The 25430-nt window shown below is 29.9% G+C and overlaps 3 protein-coding genes across 5 annotated transcripts in view; 2 read left to right on the forward strand and 1 right to left on the reverse strand.

The window, feature by feature from the left end:
• Positions 1-25430, forward strand: part of Pdp1 (PAR bZIP family member Pdp1) — a 166948-nt gene that overhangs the window by 69070 nt on the left and 72448 nt on the right. The window lies entirely within an intron of this gene.
• Positions 1-25430, reverse strand: part of LOC143198083 (uncharacterized) — an 83956-nt gene that overhangs the window by 2113 nt on the left and 56413 nt on the right. The window lies entirely within an intron of this gene.
• Positions 15971-18487, forward strand: LOC143198082 (uncharacterized). Its single transcript, XM_076407044.1, has 2 exons — positions 15971-16238; positions 18205-18487. Exons 1-2 carry the CDS (start codon positions 16107-16109, stop codon positions 18433-18435), a joined length of 363 nt encoding a protein of 120 aa, XP_076263159.1. The 5' UTR covers positions 15971-16106; the 3' UTR covers positions 18436-18487.

A 25430-nucleotide genomic window follows, 5' to 3' on the forward strand; every position in this document is an offset into this window, starting at 1 on the left:
TTTGCATTTTTTTAGTAAAACTAATATTTGTGTTATTGTTATGAATAAAATGTTAATCCCTAAACAGAAACAGAACAATGGTTAAACAGAATTATGGGCTTATTTAGTAATTGTTTCATTTAATTAATTAAAAATCAACAACTGATATAAGAAAATGTATCGACTTTATATGCAAACAAATGTCATAAATATTCAATTTACCACACTAGAATTTTTTTTCTTCTCTCACTGAAGGTTAGAAATTACCACGAAGCATTCCATGTGAATGTTATCATACGGTGTCAAGCAATTTTCTTAAATTTCTAGATATTGAGATAAAGAACATTTTAAAATAATACTCCTTGAATCTCACTCTAGGAAACGTGCTTTTTTTATTAAAACATTGGGACATTTTTATCTTGATGACAAATACCATAAATGTTTGCTTCACTGACAGTTTTCAATATTTCTTCCTTTTACTAAGCGATATATTTCTGATGTGATTTATTTATAGAGCAACAAGATTATTTCAAATTTTAATTTACGATAATTTACAAACTACTATATATCAACAGCTTAATCGGCCTTCCAAGATTTAATCTTTTGAGAATAATCAACCCCATTTTCATCTAAAATTCAAGTAGACACGTACATTATTTGAAGTATTGGCATTCTTTACTAATTTTTAACAAATTATAATAAAAACTAGCGACCCGCCCCGGCTTCGCATGGGTGCAATGCTGATACTAAATTAAATACACTACAGAAAAAATATGAACGTTGTATATAAAAACATAGCGGCCCGCTCCGACTTTGCACGGACATAAAATATATATGCCTATGTCACTCAATGAAAACATGATTAAAATCGATCCAGTATTTTTGGTTCATTCATTACTGCCCTTGGCCTGCACGCATTAAATTTGGAGTAAAAGAATTCCTCTTCCCCTATACTTACTATGAAGATTTCCTGCTATCTTTGGAATATCTAAATTCATACAATTTTTATTACATTACACATTTTTAAACGCAAATTTTAAATTTGTAATATCTCCGAAAATATTTGTTTAATTTACATGCTGTAAGGAACCATATTGATCTATATTAATTGCACACTGTATTTAAGGTACTTAATTCGATAAGGATTAATGCCGTATTGCTTAAAATAGCTTCGTAAATAAGCCATTTTCTCACGTAAAAAGTAAACAATAAAAATGGTTAATGTGGGTTATCCTTAAAAGATAAACATATACCATCGCGGACTTTTTTGTAGACCTTTTTATGGTGTACAATACTGTAGTACATTAATTTGATCTAACTCGTAGGGTTAGGCAGCGTTTTTGCTAATTGCTAAATAAGCCTAAAAAAATAGGTTAATTTACGACATCACGTTAGAAACCTCGAAAATTAGCAATGTTGCCTTAGTATATTATGCATGTATTATACATATAAACCTTCCTCTTGAATCACTCTATCTATTGAAAAAAACCGCATCAAAATCCGTTGCGTAGTTTTAAAGATTTAAGCTCACATAGGGATATAGGGACAGAAAAGGCGACTTTGTTTTATACTATGTAGTGATTAGGACTTTCGTTCTAAGACAGTAACGTAAAAACACGAATTGAGGAGATAATATCGACTGTAGAAGAGACTGATGTTTTCCGATCTGATATTAAGCGATGACAAGATGTATTACGAAACGACCTGTGTCATCTGATTTGAATAAACATTTTTTATGAAATTTGCGGCAATATGTGAAAGCACCAGGTTATCTATCTGTGACGAAAATAAATATCACTTTCATCTGAGCCACATTTCTAACTAGCGGACTGGTATAGCTTCGCGCCAGCATCCATTCGTACCAACTTATAGTAGCTCGTAATTTCTCTTTCAGCTTTACCATAACGAAGCCTTTTTATAACATTTTGGTTTATAGTTCATCGACGGTATAGTTTAGCGGTTAACAATTCCATTGTTTTTTTATTAAACTGTAATTATTTTTATTTACATTGTGCATTAGATATGCTTAGTACATTTTTAATTTATAAAGTTAATTTATTACTGCTATTGTGTTATACTTGCATCAGTATACAACCAGTACAAAATTGAAGTAGACTGCTTAAGCTAAAGTTAAGATTAAACACTTATAAACTATACTAGTTCATGTGGTTTGGTTCGCTTCACTCTTCTGGATTCCTACATGTAATCCAATGGCAGTATTGCTTCTACGTATTGATGTGATTTAGTAACTTGGGATTTAATATTTTGTGTTTCCAATCGAAAACTTGGATAACTTCATATGTTTATTTGATTTTGAGTTAGTTATTTATTGGTTACGTAGCGATTAGTATCAGTAATTGATGGAAGAACTTTGTTGTGGCATCGTTGAGTTACTAAATAGACATTTTAATGGGCGAATAAATCAATCTCGTTGATTTTTGGTCAAGTTGGAAGTATCTTCCGACTGACTAGTAGATTTCCTGAATCTGATCTGTTCTGCCTTTTGTCTAATGTGATATGAAGTTATTATTATATGTATGTATATTAAGTTAAAATAAGTTTATTTTAAATATTTTAAATGTTTTAATTTAGTTACCTTGTTATTACATTTTTAAATTTTCTATAGAATAGTTATATTTTTTATTATAGCTATGATTAATTAATTTTGAGTGTATTTTTATAATCATATATTCATATAATACTAATAATTATCGTTCTTCAAGTTTCTGTTCATCTTTTGTGATGATAATTGAATAATATCTGATGATTATAGTGGATGGATTAAGGTTTATTCTTATTTAAGTATTTCCATGTAATTTTGGCAGATTTTGTAACAACTAATTATCACAACTAATTCATTTTATTGTGTTTCGGTAACTTTTTTTTAAATTTCGATTATTTGCTTAAATATATCAGTTGTAATCAGTCGTGCTCTTTCATAAGAGTTAAATGTACCTCATTGGGTTTGATTGATGCAGTTAACTCTATTGAAATTAGCAATTATAGAAAATTGGTAGTAAAATGAAAAAGTAATGTTTACATATTTTTATTAATAAAGCATATTTATTGTAATATTTTAATAGTACTCAGCGACTTTCAGCTGCATTTTTGTCGTTTCTTATTTCTTTTAATTAAACTTTTAAAATATTTTCTTGTACATTTACAAATTACTTTCTAGTTAACTAATGTTTAGTCAGCCTAATTGTCATTGTTTGTCTGCTTTATTAAAATATTTTGTTTAGGTTTAACATGCTAGTATGATTGTTTTAATAATGATTGTTATGAATATCTGAATACTCTTTTAGATCTACTCATTTTAGTTATTGAATTCGCATGTTACTTTTATGATCTGAGTCTATTGAGGTTAAGTTTTTTAGTTCTTCGCGCTCCTTTAACGTGAGCGTTGTAGAGATGTTGAAAAACTTTTAGATTGCTTTATATATAATTTTTGTATTAGACCTTTTGCTTTAGGTAGCAATATAACGAAATGGTTTAAACTTATTTTTGTTTAATTACATTAATTATATTTAAATCCAGATAATTTATGTGAAATGTGGTGATCAATTTAGTGTGCTTTATTTGCAAAACACAGGAGGAAATATTTTTCTTCTTGGACCGTGTTCTAGTGGGTGAGTGATTCATTAATATCAGCTAAATTTTTTATGGTAATGGGAAACTAATGAACGAACTACTTGATTGATTAATTAAATATTTCACCAAATACGAACAAAATAATGTATCAACAAATCCACTTAGTTGGTTTCGGATCTACTTAGAGAAAAATCAAATTTTTGTAGCAATATTTATCGACGTACTCTCTTTCATGTGTGATGCTTTTATTCTTTTTTAGAACTTTATATTATATTTTTTGTAGAACTATATAGACATTTGTTATTAGTCGCTTTGGGTCGCTGCGCGTTTTTTTTATTCAGTTCTGTAGTAGTAGATCTATGATTCATCATATTTATCAGCACACTAATCAGTAATAGTTTATTTCCTTGGTGTAAAGTAATCATATTGTTTATCAAGACCTTATTTGGCTTAAGTATTATTTCTTGTTATAGTAAAACAATGTTTAATCAACATATGAAAATAGTTCTAATCATTCTTTTGAAAAATTCTAACTATTATAACTAAACCAATGGCTGAAATAATATGAAATCTGGATACATGGCCACCAGAGGTTAGTATTAGTTGCTTAAATCTTTTAATTAGCGACATCTTTTCAAATGTAAACAATTGTTAAACAAGCTAATCTATCTATTAAAATCAATTGTTTTTGCATTGTCTCCCAAGATCTATTCACATCGCTACCGAGGTGAAAAATTCAGGGCCATAAAGTCTTGCTCTTCATATGCATGCTTCATATGCAAGGTGTAGTGTATTAGGGGCTATTGAAATCCACTGAAGCTGTTGCTGTAGATGCTTACCGACGTCAATTAAATAGATTCAATGACGTATTGTTACAAAAGCTAGCGATAGTGATTAATAAACCCAAAACTATATCCTTGCATGATTGGCTTGGCTGGCTTGACATTTTTGAAGAAGCGCGAAGATTTATCACTACCAAATCAATTTCGTTGTTTCGGCATGATATAACCATGCTACTAGAAGGCCGGGAAAAAATTATAGAAAATGATGGAAAATATTTTGATAAATACACATTGTACTTATTTTTTCCAATGAGTGTTTTTTAAAATGAAAAAAAGTGAATAAATGCAAGCCATAAAATACTATCTAGATGCTATGTATATCAACGATGGCGCCATTTATGTACCAAACCACTTCTTAGTTGTTTCTAACATTTCCCCCCGGTTGCTTTTAGATTTCGGGTTCATTTAGTATAGATCTTAGATAACATTTTAGAATTATTTTAAATTTCATTGTGAATCTAATATAACAAACAACGCTATAACAAACATTCAACATCACACATTCTTATCAGATATTATCAAGGAATCAGAAGATTCCGACAATTTCTTCCTATTGTTCTAGCTCAACAAAAGCGAAATTACCTAACCATCGAAAACGATCTCATGGATTCAGTTAAATTAAAGTGGTAAAAAGCGACGATTCTCATGACACAATATCGAACGATGATGATCTCGGTATCGTCTCGGCTCTTCCTTCTTCTTCTCCTCCTCGCTCGCCGAATTTCTCACCAGTCATTTCGCCTTTTGCCATTTCTCCCGCACCCGTCCACCGTTAATAGTGAAAGTTTTATGAGGAAACGTAGGCGTAAGCTAGATATGTTCTACGGTCTCACGTTTGGAGCACTATTGATCGCACTTTTACAACAACCTTAGATGGTAAATGGAATATTGAATTTGTGTATTGCTATCTTATAACATTAATTTTAATGGTATTAATGGGTACTGGTTAAGATATTCGAATTCTTTATAAAGAATGTTTGTATCTATTCACTCTTGTTGTAATCTACTAGTTTATAGAGACTGTGAATTAATTTTGACGGTTGACTTTTGAGATGGTAAATGGAATATTGAATTTGTGTATTGTTATCTTTTGTTTGGCATTTATTCAGCTAATCGGCCATTCTTATTGTAATGTAGTAGTTGTAAAGACAGTGAATTAATTGTGAGGCTTGATTTTTGTTATGGCTATTTTCTAACATTAATTTAAATGAAATAAATGGGTACTGGTCAGGGTGTTCAAATTCACTATAAAGTATGTTTGATATCTATTCTGCTAATTGGTCATTGCTGTTGTAATCTACAAGTTTATATGGACTGTGTATTAATTTTGAGGTTGGTTGGTTCCTTTTTAATGGTGCTGGTGTGATTTTTGATTATTATTTGTGGTAGTTCTTCTTCTTGAATAACTCATTGAATATTTTATTGAAGTACATCATTTTCAAGTTTTACTGACGTATATCATTGATATCTATAGTTCGTAGAATGCGTAAAATTTCTTAAAAAATTTTGTTTGTTTTCTTAAATATTTTGTCTAAAGCTAAAACTTAATAGTATATAATTATACTTCAAAATCTTGGAGAAGAATAAGATTTAGGACAATATTTTAATATGGTTCTCTTTTGTTCTTTCTCTTTTCTTCATTTACGTTCCATGTTTTATGCTTTATAAATTCCCGTCATAAGATAGGATGAGCAAAAGTTATCAGTCACTCTCACATCATTATTGTTCAGGTTTTATGATCTATATGGGCTTATTTAAAAAAAAATGCTGGCGTAAATAATTTTTACAATAGTGAAATGTGTCGAAAATGTCATTTCATCGCAATTTATGGATTCAAATGCATATTTTCCTGCTATTTTGATATGAAAATGTATTTACTTTAATTCAACAGTTCTGTACTATCCTCACCACATATAGTACAATAAAGTTCGTAGTTAGTGGTAAATAAATCCAAATATAAATATATAATTTGATTTATATTTTATTTATCCAAAGGAAGATTCCCCCGAAGAAATAAACTGTCTGATATTTGGTTAAAATAATCTATTTTTGAGGTCGAAACATTTTCACTGCTGTGCTTTTAATGTTATTTAACGTTGAAAATTAATGTTGACTTTTTATACAAATAGATTGTTGTTGTTTTTCGTTGCTTTGGCAGATGTTGTCATTTCGCGACTATAACATACAATAGTACGGTTGATGTATAGGGGACGGCGACATACACAATGTGTATATATAAAATAATAAATTAATAAATAAATAAAATTAGTAATATAAACAGGGAGGCTAAAAGTATAAATAGTGTATATACAATTTAAAAATGAATACAGCATACATCAGCACTCATACCGAAGTGGTAATGGTTATTTGGTCAGTAACATTTAACTTAGCATCGGCTAGATTTTGTGGAGAAAATTAATTTCTCGTAGAAATCCGAGGAGCCTGTCTGTATCTTCTCCTGTTAAGGCATTCCTAAAATTGTGTAGTCCATAGTTCTAATCTCAGTGGGTAGTGGACAGTCGTTCAGTATATACTATACTAAAATGGGGACACGGTGACAAAACTCACAGAGAGAAGGTAAACTTGAAGTCGTCAAGTAACCGTCTGAGAAACCACAGTGGCCAAATCTCGATTCAAAGCTAAAAGAGCCTGTTGTGTTTGACCTCCTGGGTAAAACGACGTTATACCTCGTTATTTGTGAAACAAGGAACAAATACACTGCTAAGCCCGTTGCGAGATTTGGAACATCGATATATATATATATATATATATATATATACATATGCTTGCGGCTAGGGTAAGAGTGGAGAAGTTCACAGAACCTATTCCTATTTTATACAAAGCCTACGCACTTTGACTTCTTATTATTGCAATTACGACACACTGACTGACCACACTGATATAACGTCCTTTAATTAAAAAGGATATTTCAGTGAATTTGTTAGTTTATTAAAAATACTCTATCGAAACATTTTTTGTCTGGAAGGTATGGACATAGATTGATCCGCTATTTATATCTCGTCGATGTAAATAAACGTTTCATGCTTCCAGTTTTCAAACAAACTCATTATTTCCCTACCCCGTGACCCTTTTAAGTTTTCCTCTTCGTCTGCTACTTATCGAGAGGGATGGAGTCACGTTGCCGGCCTCATGATTCTCTCACGTGAACTACGATGTGCTTTAAAGTATCTGCCCCCATACCTGCACCGATACACGTCAGTTCGCGACCAATTTTCGGGAATACAGTACCACGAATACCGGTTCTAATCGACATCAGTATAATTAATAATTGATAATTATTTATCGATAACAGTTTATCGATTCAATTTAGTGCGGCCCAGTGTCAGTCAGTGCTTTAGCAGGAGTCCCGAACAGAATAGTGAATATATTACAGAAAAAAATTTAAAAGATTGAAAATTGGATTGTTTTGGGGGTTGTAACTTACCATTTTCCAGTTTTTTTGATTTTTATTTCTTAATTTTCTGTCTGTGTACATTTGTCTGTGGACATTTGCTGTTGAATTGTTGAATGAACTTATCAATAGTATGTATGGGAATTTTCGTCGTATTTTTTGTCCATTTTGATTGATAAAATATATTTAGAGTGTTCTGATATTAAGTTGAGCGCAAGTTTTGGCATCGAAAATATTCTGATATTTATTTCTTTATGACAAATAATTGTTTTGACTTGTGTTGATTTTAGTAGTATGTTATTTATTTTAGATTTAAATATATTACAAAAAAAAATTGAGAAATTTAAAATACTTTTTCATGTTGAAATATTTTGGTATGGTATTTTTATTTTATTATTTAATTGTATATCAACCTTTTTTTATAATTCTGTAAACTAAGACTTCAATTTCTTGATAATTATCTTAATAAGCACTTCGGTTTTCCATGAAATCTGCTTTTTGTTGAAATAATTCTTATAACATATATTAGCTTTTAAATTTATTAATAGTCGTTTTACTTATGATTTAATTAGTTGCATTGCATTTAATACATGCATTGTAATTTTCCTTAACTTGATAGTTATTATTTTAAATTCAATTGTATTAACCATCACGTGTTTTTTATATTCTATTTTCTTTTTTTATATTTTCTATATTGATTGTAATATAAAATTATATGTTGTAATTATTATTTAGAAAAATCTTTTGCAAAAACAAAATCAGATTGTTGCCAACACCTTATATAAAAGTTCTTCAATTATATCTATTTCTATTTTTATTAATTGTGATTTCGTGAGAAGTAATATAATAGTATATTATCCTAAGACGTATATAGAGCTTGGATATCCACTTTCAAACTCAATATAATTATATAAGGACTGCGAATTAATTTTGAAGGATGTTATTATAAAAACTAAGCTTAATAATATAGAAAATATTTATGAAGCTTCAAAGAATTACTTCTAATATATACAGGATATGAATTAATTAATACCATTTTTAATTACTGCATAAATCTGGTTAAATATATTTAAGTTTGTTGTAGTATTATTTAAAATCGCGAACTATGAGTTAATAATTAATTTTAATTTTGTTTACTAGAAAAGCTTGATTTATTATTTTTGTCTCAGACAGCTTCAGTTATGCGAGGCATATATTTTTGTCTAATATTTTTTATTGTTTATTGAAAGTTGCTTATAGCTTAATTTATTTTTCATACTCTATATGTCGGGTAATTTATTTTAGAATTGGGTGAATGTAAGATTAGTATTACTCATGTACTGTACCATAATTTGCTATAGTTTTGAAGCTTCATATATTTACTTTTAGTATTACTGTTCAGTTTTATTTAACATTTCCATTCAACAATATCTAATTTGTATTTATTTTGTCTTTATTTGTTATATTATTTTGGGAATGAATGAGATATGTGACAGGGTCTGTTTCAAAACACTATGCTACTGTTGGATCTATAAATTCAGAGTGTTTCGATATACTAAAGTTGTTAGTAAACTAATTGCATAATAATTCTCGAACAGGGGATTCAGATAGCCTAATTAATTAATTACATTTTCAAGTTTAGTTAATTTTATAGTCCAAATATGTCAATTAAATGTCAATCTTATGCAGCTAAATGGTGTGCAGTGCTAGAAATTCTGCAATACTTTCAGTTATATAACTATGCTTTATATTATTAAAAATATAAATTAATATAAATTATACTTACCTTTAAAATATAAAGTTTCTCTATTGTTCGGGAAATATAAAATATGGCTGACAAGATCAAAGTAATGAGTGCCAGTTTTCTATCCAAAACACAATACAATTATTTCAATGCATCTATAATATTTTTATATCTTTTCTTTTAGAAGAGTTGTTTCTTGAAGCTTATGAATCAATAACCGCAAGAGGCTGATCAGTATTATCAGTTGAAAGACAGTTAATGCCATTCTACTCATTGTTTCGTTTAAACAAAGTTTGTGTGATATTATATTCTGTAGTTTATTGTTATCCACTAAGGTGTGAAATATTACGATCAGTTTTATATTTACATCTTTTAATATTTTTATAATTTTTTTGTCCTTGTTCGTGTAATTTCAGTTTATGGCTAATTTTTTGAAATGCTTTGTTTGAGAAACAGATCAGCTGACTCTTCAGAGTGACACAGGCTTTCTTAAACTCAGAAGAGATGTAGTGTCAGTGAGATGTAATAAGTAGTGTCATTAATATCACTACAACTTAACATATAATGTCATAAAGGTTGTGACTATTGTGACTATTTAAACGTCATGTGAATATTTTATAAGAATTTATTATATATAGTGATATAGGGATTCATTATATTGTATGAATCGTTTAAGTTCCGGTGCCGGAAGTAACAATGGATCAAATTAGATCCATTTGTTTTTGGTCAGAAATGGATTTATTTCAGAACGGAATGCAATAAGATAAGAGCGTTTCTGTATACTAGATTTTAATTCATAAAGTATGGATATTACTTGCTGTGTAACTTTTAATAATTCTGATCAAGATGATTCAAGTTTTCTTGCATTTGGACTATTCTACCGTTTTTATTGAGTGATACCATATCAAGCAGATTTTTGTATTTTTTGTTTTTTGGCTGATATTTTCGCTGAAATATTGAAACTATTGTTTAACGGTTTAAAAAATGTCCCTGAATTTCTGTTTAGCCGACGTTTTAACGTCAATTTTGATCTAATTAAAAGATGAAATTAAAACTTTCTGCAGCTCTAATTGCTACGTATATAGGATATAATTTGTCTGAGTATCAAATGATGCTGATCTGAATATTGTGTAGTGTTTTGTGTAACATTTAAAGTAATATTTGGCACTATAAGTATTTGCAATATTTTTGATTTTTTACATACTCCAGTAATATCGAAACACATCTTTTAAGGTGTTATTTACTTTATTTTAACCATTCTCAGAATGGATGTTCTATCGAACGAATGTAAGAGTCGAAAATGTCATGTCGATCAATTTCCGCTATGATAATTCGAACCGAAAAGGATTAATTTGTAATTGAATACGTTACGCCGTTAAAGATGGATTTTTAATGAATTTATTATTCGTAATGCAGTTGATTTATTTCAGTTTTATTGATGCTTTAGTTGCTTTCAATGGCCGATTTAATGGCATTATTACGTCTATTTGTATACGTCTTCAATCAGATTTATTTATGCTCGAAATGTTATTGAAATAAAATGTCGCTTGGAGTGTACGAGGTTTGTTCATATTTATCAATACGTGAAGCTTCACAATTTAAACGAGGTTGCTTCGAAATTTAGCAAAATTTAATTGATTTTCTATGAAACAAATATCGCACACTTTCTTTGTGTGTCTCCTCTTGAAGATGAGCGACATGATTTTTCTTTGTCTTCTTTAGCTTCTACGCTTGTTGGGAGATAATTTGGGAACTTAGTTTTAAAAAGTGTGTCATAGAAGAGTGAAAATTGCGGGCCAAACCTGGCCTCGGAATAATTACGGGTATTTGTTGAATAACTCAGAAACTGAGCAGGAACAATGTTCGCACGTCTGTTTCAACGATGAAGTGTCCATGAAACCGTCATGGAATGAAGTGTGGAATGGGGGATACTATACTGGATCCCTCTGCGGATCAAATGGCCGATATATGAATACAGGTAAAAATTTCAAACAAATATTATGGAATTTTTAATGATTTTGGTTGAGATAATGGATAACATTGTCGTATTATTTAATTTATTTCCCAACATCTCCGAATTTGACGCATGTACATATTGGCTCCGTTTAATTTGAATACACAGAATAATCCGAGTTTGGCGCATGCGTATATGCAGCTTTATTTACTTGTGTTTTATAGTGATTATTGGATTTAATGTCGAATATATTAAGCAGGTAAATAGGTCAGGAAGTAAATAAAAATGGTAAAATTTTGGAAATAACACATTTTATTTAAAAAAGTATTGAATAAAACGAAAGAAAAATCCAACTATTCTATTTTTATAAAATCATCATATTACCCATTATCATTATTTTTTATAAATAAAAATACACAAATATGATAAATAATTGATTTAGTGTTGAAACTATATATATATATATGGAGAGAGATAAACATTGAAAATTTTTTGAAATAACACATTTTATTTAAAAAATTATTGAATAAAATGAAATAATAAAAATAATTTTTATATACCTTTCATATTTTTATAAAAACACTATATTTAAATAAATTTATATAATTGAACAATTAACAAGAACCGTATAAAAAACATTACCATAAAAGGACCAAAATCGTTTAGATTAAACACAGCAAATATAGTTAAAAAACGAAAAAGCTACCACTATATATGAAAGCACTATAATTTTCCTAAAAATCTCCAAATATTATCTCTACAATTCTTGATCCACAAACATATTGTATTGATATTAGTCTAAAACGAATGGATGATCGTATTTCAAAGCTGAAAGACATCTCAGTCAATACATCATTATATTCACAAAACAATAACTTATTTACCTATACTTTTATATAATAATACACTGTATTTTCCTTAACATTAAATCACCAGGGTGTCGTTGATAGTTTTATATTTTGGTTATTTTATCCAGGTCTACTTTTGTTAGCAAATTTAATTATTTCAAAGTATTACGGTACACTATTCTATATCATAGCAAAATGCTGACTAATTTATTCTCTGATTCTCTGAATTTCACATTCTTCGACTTTTACTCTCAACAAATTCTAGCTACATCTTAGCTACAAAACAAAATTTAAATCATTACTAAAATTTATTATGTTTAAAATAAATGTCTAATTATTACCACTTACTACAGTTTTGCTTGACTACACTCAACACAACAAGAATCATTTTCTTGTCTGTTCTTGTTATCATTAAATTTTGGCATATGTTGATACCTATTCCAGGTCGATAAAAATGATGTGTTTTAAATTTGGCAGCTAAAATTCCCACTCTTAAAATTGATGCAGTATGGATTTTACAATTTTTAAAAATGTAACCTTACATTCTGCACTTACCCTTCCTTTTTCATATTTTAAAACCAATGTATGTTAGACCACTAAGAATAACACAACAACGTAATTATTATTATTATATAATTATTAATGTAACACAAAATCTAAATATTCTAGATTTGTTTGTTGTTTTGATCTCGACCGTACCGATCAACTCGAAAAGAACGGACCGTCGTTAGAAGAGAAAGACAATATTGTTTCATTTAGTTTATTCTTTTCTATGATTTATTCTATACAGGAGAGTGCGCATATGCCAAATCCGGAGATGTTGGGGATTAATGTATCCTAAGGTTCCGTAACAACTATTCTATAGCAATTTTATATTTATACTTAGGCAATTATATACATGATCACTATTGGTGTTTATAATAAAAAAAAAATTAAATATTTTTTGTAATATAAACAATTTTGTATCCGGAAAATTAATTCGACATTCGACATGTAAAATGCCTTTAAACACTGTTATTTGTCGACCATCTTCTTAATTCAATCGATAATAATGCTTCTTAACAACGAATTTTATGAATTGACTCTGAGAAGATTTTTTGATAGTGTCTGTGTATGATTTGTGTTACTGTTTCATTATTACCTCTTATTAGTGAGTCTGAAGACAACTCTTGACATTTTGGCATGCTACTACTCTGTTTTTTTATATCTCAAAGTTGCAAGTCTGTTTTATATAATTAATAAATTGAGTTTTTACAATACAATATAATAAATCCATGGATAAAAATAATATAGTTATTATTGTATCAAAACCTGCGCCAATTGTTTCAATGATGTTGGTGATGACCATAAGAAACAGGTAGTTGGAACGTAGGCTTCTTTTGGGGTTCACAATATTAATTATGTTTATCGATCCATACTACATATTTCCAATAATCAAGTGTCCAGTTGTTGTGATCGTTAAAAGTTTCATTTTATTGTTATCTGAGGAGTAAGTTTGTTAAATTTAGTTCTACTCTTTTTACAATGACATGTCTTTTTCAGCGATTTCTCATATGCTGAGATAGAAATAAATGTAGTACTCATGTTTCTTATATATGCCATAACTGTTAGCTCATTTCGTGCTTCATTTTATATTTTATTACTAATATAATAAATAAATCCTTTAATGAATCTTGTAAAAGTAGTTGTACAAATGTATTTATACATCAAAATGATTAAATTATATGTTTTCACACCTCTAACTGAAGGTGTAAAAGCCAGATCATCAAAGAGTTACCTTTGACCATAATAACATATACGACATATGTTTAATATCTTGTAGCTAAGAACAGGTCTATAATATAATAAAAACTATTGCTGTAATAATTTTGTGGCTCACTATGTACAATATATTTTATTATGACATATGAATTACTACGAAGTAGAAAGGAGTATATGCATTCACCCTACAGATATTCATAATGATCAACGACCGCCTATAAGGTAGTAATACATTGTTATATTAATATCGTAGCCCTATATGGACAAAATATTTTTATTAATAGTGTAAGCAGTCTATATAATGACCCATAAAATGTATAGAATGGAGTAATAAATTTGCTTCTACCGCATGGCGAACTGATATGAGAATATTGCTAATACTGTGAAACGTAGAGAGTATCCCTGGTAGATAACCGTTAAAGAAATCTCGAAACGCTACTGTATAAGTTGGGTCAAGTGAAAGTTGTTGCAAAAGTCTGAAAATATGTCGAGTCGAAATTGGAGGGTACATTACATTACAGTTGGAATCGTTCTTTTGGTTAAACACTGTTTAATTATGTCTACATGATTAAATTTCAGTATTAAAAATGTATTTTGGTGATAAAGTTTAATTATTATTGTTCTAAAAGTTTAAGAGCATTCTATTGATACAATATATAAAGTTATTTTTACGTTACATAGTTATCAATGATAGGAGAAAACCCTCGGTCTTTGGTCAATTGAGGAATTACTGTAGTTGACTCATGAGTTCTTTTTTAAGGAAGAACCTATACTACAATAACTACTTAATTCATTCTTAATCATCCAATTCAATACTCAGTACCATTAGTAACTCAAAATACTTCTTCCAACTGCAAATCTTGTTACTATATATAACTACTATAATGAACATTTTATAGATAATTGAATAGTTGGGGTAAACAAAAACCTTTTTTTTAACTTAATTTCAAATTTTAATTTGTCTTGTTAATATATTTTCATACAATAATTTGTATATTTTATACATTTCTAACATTTTTTGAATTTTCTAAATATTTTTGAGTTATATAAATTTATGTATCTTGATGTATAATACTATATTTTATTTTAATAACAATATTTCTGTATTTTTCATAAACTATTATTTATAAGATATATCCTGATTTTATAGCACAATATAGCACAATATCCAAAGTATATATACTGAAAAGCCCCAAAAGCTTGTTATATTCTCGACCTATTTAAATTTTTCTAAAATTAAAAATTAGGGATGACATGTGCGTCTATCTTGGTAGTTTTGTAGAATATTAGACTTTTATGAAGATTTATAGAAAAAAAGATCAATTCCTACGATTGCAAAAGTTATGCTTGTCTTTGGTAGGGTCAGGAAAACATGTAATTTTATGAGCTGTTAAAGCTTGGTGAAAATATTGCATTAACTTTTGCTATAAGATTGCTATAAATATGAATTAATTACCTAAACGTACAAGACATAATAAGGAAATCTTTTTGTATGAGTTTGATCTGCTATATGTCATAAAATTGGTTACATTGGCAACGCTTGGCTGGGATTTCCTACTTCAAAAAACGTCTCTTATGAGTATCATTGTTTTTTGGCCAATAATGTATTTAATATTAAAAGTGGGTAAAATAAATATATTGGCTCGAAAGAATATCGAATTTTCTTCAATGAAATCTGATGAGTAGATAATTTGGAAGAGCATTTCTAAATAATAAATTGCAATATTTGTAATAATATTTTTTTATTTATGTTTTAAAGTTTCCTTTTACCAAAGAAGGTTTATCTGGAATGGACCTACACGTGGGCTCCGACCCACGGTCATCGGCATTAAGCCTACCGACTGGCGATTGACCAACTTAGAAATCATCCCAGAAGACATCCGGTCTTACACAGCTTAGTTATTGGTGTGACTGGGAACATTTTCCTTGTCGGATTTTGCATTCGTGTCTAGGACAATCGCAAATATTAAACAATCACAAACATAAATTTACGGCCATGCCCCAGCAGGATTCGAACCCGCGACTATCGCAACTGTTGGAGGACTGTCCTGTCGCTTTTACTACAGCGCCAATCAAGCTGGCATTTGTGATAATTTGGAACCAACTGAATCAGTTACTTGAAAAACAGGTTAACACCAATAGTATAAATTTTTTTAGATTTATTTGCTTCATAGTTTTAATGCTATAAAAATATTTTAAATTTTAATTATTTTAAATAAAAATTATAATTTAAGTTTAAATTATATTAATTGTTCCAAAATAAGTATTAATCTGCTTTAATTAATATATATTTTAAGTATCATTAACTTGGATATGTATATTTTTCAGAAGCTAGAAAGTTTATTTGTGTTAGGATAATATTCTTGGAATGATGAAAGAACAGAATAATTAATGAATAATGAGGATATGATTTGAATTTAGAAAACTAGACGTCAATAATATTATTGATTATGAAACATTTGTCAGTTTTAGGCATATTTTACTATTAGAATCGTAAGTTGCTTAAAGAGTATGATATCAATATTTGGAAGGAAAGTTGATTATTATTGATTATACTGATGTTTCAAGGTCATACTGTTAACACAAAAGGTGAAATGTATATTTTTGTGTTATGTATTTTGTTATTTTAAGTTTATGTTCTCATTATTTATGTTTTCGAGAATTTTTCTAAATATGGGAATTATGTAATTTAAGGCTATAAACAACATAATCTAAAAAAAGAATTATTATTATTACCCTTAATAGTTCAACAATCTCAACAAATCTTTCAATTTTTGGTAATTATACGTAGAAAATCACTTCAGGAATTTCCTCCCACCCCTTTCAGGCTCCTCAAACTCTCAACTTAATCTTCTAGTCTATATCCGGTCATTAATTGGATTGAATGTTAGTATATGTTTTAGTGTAGGCGTTCCATTGTTATCACATACAGTTAATTTATTGACAAGTGCATTAAGTGCATCGATATTCTTATGAATTACTCAGTGCAAACATGTTAAATTGCACTCGTGACATGTTCTAAGGGTGTATCGCGTTGAATTACTTATTGAGACATAGTAGAGTGCATCGACAATGACAATCCAATATTTTATTTTGAAATCTCGGAAGGATAGCTTGTTAGACTTGCAAGCTGTATTCTATTCCATTTTTACAGCGCAGTATATTTAATTTATGGTTGTACCTCCTGTAATACAGCTACACTACAAACATCAACAATTACTACTGTAGCAATATATGCTCATATATTGCATCAAATTTCATAGAGAGAAAAAACCTAATACCAACACACCAGCTTGGGTTTATTAACAAGCATTCAACGAGTGATCAGGTCCACAGAATAACAGATATTACGAAAGTGAAAAAGTATGCTCAGCTATATTCTTAGAGCACGAGCCTCTGCCAAAGTTTGGCATGAAGGCTTTGTTCGTAAACTACATAAAATGTTACCAAAACAACACACTGAACTATTAAAATCGTACAATACAACCAGAATGTTTAGAGTCAAACAAGAAGAATCTTATTCTACAATAAAAGAAGCTAAAGTAGCTGTACCACAAAGAAGTGTACTGGGACCAATGCTTTATCTACTCTACACTTGTGATATACCACAAATGGAGAATATTATGGACGGCTACATTTGCTGATGGTACTGTGATTATAGCTGTCGGAGACAATAGTGAAGAAGTCTCACGAAAATTACAACAGGCAAGTGGCAATATAAATAATTGGACACAAGCTTGGAAAATAAAAATTAATCAAAGTAAATCTGTACATGTGCAGTTCACACATACATAAACAGACCGTACAAACACCAATAACATTAAAGAATACTATCATTCCATATAGCAATAACGCTAAATTTCTCGGAATGAATATTGATGCAAAACTTCGCTGGAAGGAACATATAAAGAACAAAATAAAAGACCTGGGATTGAAATCTAGGAAAATGGGCTGACTAATTGGAAGAAAATCACAATTATCAGTACATAATACATTTCTATCATATAAACAAATACTTAAAACCTATATGGACATACGGAGTTCAATTATGGGGATGTTCTGCAGAGAGTAACGTAAATTAAATTTTTTTTCAGAACAAAGTCCTGAGAGGTATTGTGGCGCACCCAAATACTATAGGACTGATTACCTACATCGAGACCTTCAAATACCCACAGTCAGTCAAGAAATCAAGAGAATTGCAAGTGGATATGAGGAAAGACTCCATTCTCATGAGAATATTAAAGTATTGCAGCTTTTGGATATCACCAGAACAGGACACAGACTCAAAAGAATCAAACCATCTGATCTTGTGTACTGTTGTGTAGTGAGGTGCATATAATACAATATACAGCAGTGACATGTATAAACATTATTTTACCAGAGCGTAAGATAGGGCCGATGGGTCCTCCTATATATTTATATACCTACATTTAAGTTATTATACAGACAAATTGTAGGTTAGACGGAAACGACTAGTAACAATGTAATAATTAAATAATAATAAAAAATATATATATTGCATCAAATGGTCATGGATTTTGGATTAGGATTCAATATAAGTGACAAGAAATCTTCAACATAATTTAAATAAATTTGAAAAACAAAAAATTAATTTTAAAATTAGATGTGCGGTTGTTTTTTGACACAAATCACCTTGGAACCTATAACTAGTGTGATTCCGAAGTATTTTTGAAGTGTTTATTTGAAGTTCTTTGAAAGAATGTCAGTACTAATGAATTTACTACACAGTTAAGTGTGAGTGGTCATGAAAAAAAGGTATCTAGAGCAGAAGTAATAAGCTCAATCGGCGAAGCTGTAGTAGCTTAGGGTTCTCTAAAGTGGTGCTTGAGGAAGAGAAGTATTACAATCAAGACTAAAATCTGCCTTTTTCGAACATTAATCTTACGATTTTTTCTGTATGGATGCGAGACTTGGACTCTGTTACAGTTTGATATATGTAAGCTTTATTTATTTCGGCATCAAATTTCTTTTTGGGGAAAATTCTACATGTTCATCTTCGATATCATATTAGAAATGAAATAATCCATTTAAGATGCGACACTCCGAGCACAGTTGAGGAACAAATTCAGAGATGCAGTTTGTAATGGTTGGGACATATCTGTGGAATAAAATTCGAACTTATCACAGACTTTTCTGAGGAATCCGATAGTGGTCCGGTGGAGAAATTTAGTGAAGAATGTTCGAAGTCCTGTAGCACCAACAGTAGCATATAGGTTGAGAAGTGAAGATTCTTCTGAAGCGATTCTATGATTGATGATGATGATGATAATGTTAGACTAAAACGAATATCATTCGATCTGGTTAAGATGAATTCCCTATCTATGAGACTAAGTAGTTTTAGAACAAGATTAATCAGTGGGCTGATTGTCGAAATTCTAAATATATGACTTGGGAGCTTATAAACTATTAGCAACTATTAATAATTAGTGTGATAAGGAATATAATAAACGTTCGAGTAAACATCTAATACTAATTTATATTATATATGGATCCAGTTCATTGATTCATATTTTAATTGAGTTTTAATATTTTTAATATTTTCTTCTGATACCTTAACCACATCACTTCTATTTTAATTAGTCTTAGTATGCCAATTTTATACCGTTATTATTATTTTCAAGGAACAAGAAAGTTGTTACGATAAATATTCTTAGAATAATGAATTAAGTTACGATTAAAACTAGACATGGATAATATATTGAAATTCAATGAAATTCGTTAATTAGAAAGCAAGAGAATATCTGACATCGATCAACAGTTAATCAACCTATAATAATTTTCGAATTTGCCAGGCGTTCAGTATCGAAAATCAAACCGAGACGAATGCCCAGTTAGCAACAGTTGAATCTGACGTCTGTAACGAAGCTGTTTAAATGAAAAACCGCAACGTTTAGCGCGACTTTTTCTTTTCAATTAAAAAGTTCTATAGCTCGAAAAATATCGTTTAGTGAAATTATTGGATTTTTTTTGGGGTCGCTTATCGTCGACGGGAACTAATGCTTCTCTATCGTCCTGTCGCGGTGCATTTTGCGGGTTGCATAATGATTAAATATTTACGTTTTTGCCGAGCGGTAGATTGGCGCGATCCATTCCGTGAAGAGATTGAATTTTGGGTAAGAGGCATGTTTCGACGAAACCGATGGACCCTACGGGTTTCGAAACGACTTTCACTCGTCCGCTTTGTGACTAACGCGCGCCGATTTTTTCTGCTCTTGCTTTAAAACGACCGACCAATAATAAAAGCGTGCTGTACAAGGAATTTCTACTTGTTTTTCTGTCGCGTTATACCTACCATTTTTTTATGAACGATGTGCGGATAGTAGTTTCGTCCTATGGATATGTGATTAATTACTAATATAATTTATTACGTTTACGGCGTGATATATGTTTTTAATATACAGGGTTGACCAAAAATTATTTTTTTATGATGTTATTAAAATTAACAAACACATTTTGTACCACTATGTAGTGTAGGTGTGTTTAGTGTCCATTCTCTTTTCCTATATATAAATTTCGTCAATTTTTTCTGACTCTGACTCAGCTCAGTCTTCTTGTTTTGGATGGGTTTCTTTTCTACTGATTTTTCTCCTCTCCATTCTTACTTCCCATATTCTCTTTACCTATCTCGTGTTCTCCAGTATTGTCATCTCATTTCTATGTACTCTTTCACTGATTCAATATTGAGGTCTTGTTTTATTTCTTTGTTACTTAAACCCCTGACTATTCTGAGGTATTTCATTCTCCTACTTATTACACTACATGTCTCGCATCTGTTAGCGAATTTGTTATTTATTAAATTAATGGATTTTCCAGTTCTGGTATTCTTTCCTTCTCCTGGCATCCATTTCGTTAGATATTTAAATCAATTTACTTGTTCCATTTATAAATCCTCAATTTGGATATTTATTATTTCTAGGTTTCCCACCACCATGAATTTCATTTTGATAATTTGTTATCATCTATTTAAAATATTCTGTAGGTGATGTGGTTTTTCTTATTATAACTGCAAAAGATCCTAGCGACATTTCGATGTTTTCCATATTTTATACCCTAGTATTATAGTCTTTTGTTTAGTCTTTGTTAATCTTGCCTCCAAAATGTTGCCGACAAATCAACTTCTGAAAGTATTTATTTTCTATATAGTATTCATATTTTCTTTTTCTTCGTTTATATAATTCATTTTACACTTGCTCTGTTTTTTTTGTACTTCTTTCGTCATTGAAATTATACTTGTGTATAATTATAGTTCTAATTTTCTAAGAAATTTTCTAATTCACTAAATTAAATTAGGAACCCTATCAATTATTTTATTTGGTGAAAATTTAACTGTGATTTTAACCTTCAAGAGGAATCAGAACTCAGAGGAAACTAAATCTAGCGAAAAGGCCGAATATTCGGATATATTTCGTCATTTAAGTCGGTTTAAGTTTCGGTTTGGTCAGTGTGAGCATGACACATTTGCTAGAAAGTTATTTCGTTCTTGTGCAAATTGGATGTTTTTTATGAATGTTCGCATTCAATTGGTCTATAATGTTATAATAATAATTTAACTGTATTAGTTTATGAATGTGAAGATAATTCACTAACAAAACTAATTTTGTATTTAAACAAATTAATATTAACATTTTAGAGAGAGAGAGCTTTATTGATTCAGATATTATGGAGTTTCTTATTTATAGTTGCTATGTACATGAATATGTACGAATATTTATATAAATTAAATATTAAAAGGGTATCAATATTTTGCCAGAAAATGAGATAATGCCCTTTTTGCAGTATAGTTGTGATATCTTCTTCTCATTGACTTGAAGAGCTCGATGTATTATTCTGGTAATACCATCAAATGATAGAGCTACATATGATTCAAGTTTAAGTCGTCTAATATCGATTTAAAAAATCATTTAGCTTCAGCTAGTTACTTTAAAATTATCAGTCACTTAAAAGAGATCAATGCCATCATCTCAAAAATCACTGCAATGGCTTTCTTACTCCATTAGTTATGTTCGTTAACGCAAAATCAATTATGAAAATGAGCTTCGATCGAAAAGATAAGAAATAATAAAATGTTATTAAGTGTACATGGCACGTATATTATGACCATTATTTTTCATCAGTTTTCATTGTTTAGTAATTTTAGTAATATTGTTCTTCAACTCCAGATGTAAAGTTTTAGACCTTAAATTTTAAACGAAAGCTAAAATTGCTTTTGATTTATATTATCAGCACTGAAACTCATTTTACAATATGCAAAGCTATCTATATTTTCACGATTATTAATTTTTACTGCTTTTCTTTTGTTCAATGACCTTTCACTAAAATACTCCCACATAACTTCTGGTTTTGATCTGTAAAACACTGTGCCTAATATGAATTCAGGTCATTATAACAAGTGAAAGTTTTACCATCTGAAGTGTTTTGCAAATTTTAAAGAGCTCAGGGCTGTATGAGTGACATCTCTTCACTTTCGCACCAAACCTCCAATAGTTTCCAAATTACGAAATGTGTAAAGTTCTGAATTAGTATGGCGAAATATAATTTCATTTCGATTGTTCCTATTTGTCTTCTGTTTTCTAGAAACACGTATTTTGTATTTTATTCTTGTTTTCCTTTTTTTATTCACACAGCATACGAACTTACGTGTCGTTTTATCTCATGAAATTTTTATACACACGCTTTTGTGTTCACACAATTTTACTTCTTTTTTCGCAAATCGTTTAATTTCTTCGTTGACTTAATTGATGATGATTATTATCGATACTCACAAGAAGAACGTTTTGATAAGTTTGCATCGTATTTATATTGGATTTTTTTGTGAACCGCTATAGTTGCATACCGTAAGGCCACACTGGCTTCAAATTATTTATGCATGAACAATTTGTTCGACCCTTATATAAGATTCTGATTATTTTTTAACATACTCTTTCCAATTGAACTTCCAGTAGCATCCAGTGTCATGCCCAAGTGTTCGCATACGGATTTATTCTAAAACCATTTATTTTGGCTGGTAGTCTATTATTTTTGTAGGTAGAATCCATGCGTGTAAACTTCATAGCGTTTAATTTCCATTTCCAATGTTTAATTTTCATAATCGCTATTTCTTAGTTCCCTTAGTAACCTTACTGACAGGTCTTTGTAATCTATTTACATTATTACTAAGTCGATATTTACGACAGTTACTCGTTCACATTTACGTTACCAATGATATACGTAAAGTAAATACAGTATTAGTTAAGGGATACTACCTTGTGGTACATCAGCATAGATCAATTTTGAATGTGAGTATTTGCCGATATATTTTTTCTTGATGAAGACGATCAGGCAATTTTTTTTTATATTTTCTCAATTCCATCCGCCATAATATGTATTTGATCAACTCTCGAGTAATCATTACTGTTTTCTGTTGCAATAGAATTAATGTCGAGGAATAGATAGTTGAATTAAATGAATATTGAGCGAATGATAGTCATTAAGAGTATTGATAGATTTATTTGGATTGGTTTACTGTGAATAATTTCTCTTAAGTTATTTATTTTACCTGAGGTATGACTGATATAATATCATTTTAACGGACTTAATTTTTGCAAATTTGAGATCCCTTTATATCTATATATAACACTATACTTCAAATATAGTTCGATCTTTATAGAAATTATGCAATCATATAATCAACCTTTCATGATGAACATATTGTACTAACAAGGACTCCATCTTTCAGTACTCTTCTTCCTTTCACTACTTTTACTTATTAAATAAAAGGTTCGTGACCAACATGAGTTTCACTATTAGATCAAATCCGCTATCCACCAAGGACACGAGGAATATTTGATGCCCAATTAAAAAATATTTATCCTTGATCACCTATAACGTAATTACATTTTCAATTCATAGTTATTTTCTGTGGTGTGATTGAATTTGTGACATTTTCTCAAAGTTGATTGAAACTACTAACTTTCTTTAATTCTTTGTTTTGGGAACATTAACTTATCCTAGATGGATGAACTTTTGATGATATTGATCAGCTACCCATTTTCTATTTTAAGATTAAGATTGTTTTTTTTATTCTAAATTCTTGTAAATATTAACCTTGTGCATTATAGTTTCATTCATGAGAACTGCCATTTCTTACGAGTAATTTTCATCCGTCTGCGGGAGGCTTGATATTTTGTTGCTTGCCTTCTTTGTCGTACTAGTGCAGTACTAGTACTATGAATTCTTTAAGATGCGTAATTTTTTCTCCGTTTTCATGGGTGAATAGTTGTTTCTTATTTTATGGTAAAGGATTAATCAATCAGTAAGGTGAGATGTAACCTATGGATCATGGATCGTAAGCTGTATTGTATTATATTAGGAGTTGTATAGAAAATTGTCTTAATTTTTACTCAATAAGGTTTATTTATTGACTTGCAAATAAATAACTACAAATTAACTACTGTGTTATTCACTTTGGTTTGCTGGCTTGATTTGGATGGGTCTTCCTCGTCAGATTTTACTCCGGTCTATCGACAACATAAACATAGTGGGAGTCGAACCCACGACCTTCTTAGCAGTTAGGAGATTTTGTCATGAATTTAACTATTAAGCCTTACTGATAATATACTCATTATAATTTAAAATAGTCAGTTTAATGTAATTATTTAGCATTGCCTATTGTTCAGCTTATATTCATAGAAAAAAACTAGATTTATCATCGTATTTCTCCCTTTCCAACTACCTACCTTATATCGCTTCTAAATACATTTAATCTCAACAAATAAGCTCTCAGGTCTCGGCATTTTATACAGATTATGTTCGGGAATACATCCACTGGGAATTGGGCCACAATCTATTAGAAATATTAAATTAGATTTTTAAATTCGCTTAGTTTTTTCCTACCTAGATATAAATATGTTTATAGACCGCGTCACGATATAGCCGACGACCATGCATTATTTATGATTGTTTCGAACAGTATCTGATGATAACGATTAAGGTAGTGAAGGAGAGGGAAGCCGGATCGGCGTGGGACTCCTCACTAAGTGGATTAAAAGGGGCAGCGTGACGTCACCGCGTTGAATTCGTGATTCCTCGCTTTATCCGATAGCGTTTAACTGATAAAGTGAGGCGATTCACCACTGGATGAAGCACAGATTTCACGGTGTTATTAAGTGTACAGATAAGTTTCTACCGTTTGATAAAATAATACATTATCAATGAACTATGTTAAAATTGGATGTTCCAGCCTTCTAATAAATCTGTAGTTGGGCGTTGACTGTAGTTAGTCTGGTTGTTGGCAGTTATACATAATTTTAAAAGTTGAAAC

The sequence above is a fragment of the Rhynchophorus ferrugineus genome, unplaced genomic scaffold, assembly GCF_030347505.1.
Source record: "Rhynchophorus ferrugineus isolate W39M unplaced genomic scaffold, kcgeb_rfMv2 rfM6, whole genome shotgun sequence".
In the NCBI taxonomy this organism is placed as follows: domain Eukaryota; kingdom Metazoa; phylum Arthropoda; class Insecta; order Coleoptera; family Curculionidae; genus Rhynchophorus; species Rhynchophorus ferrugineus.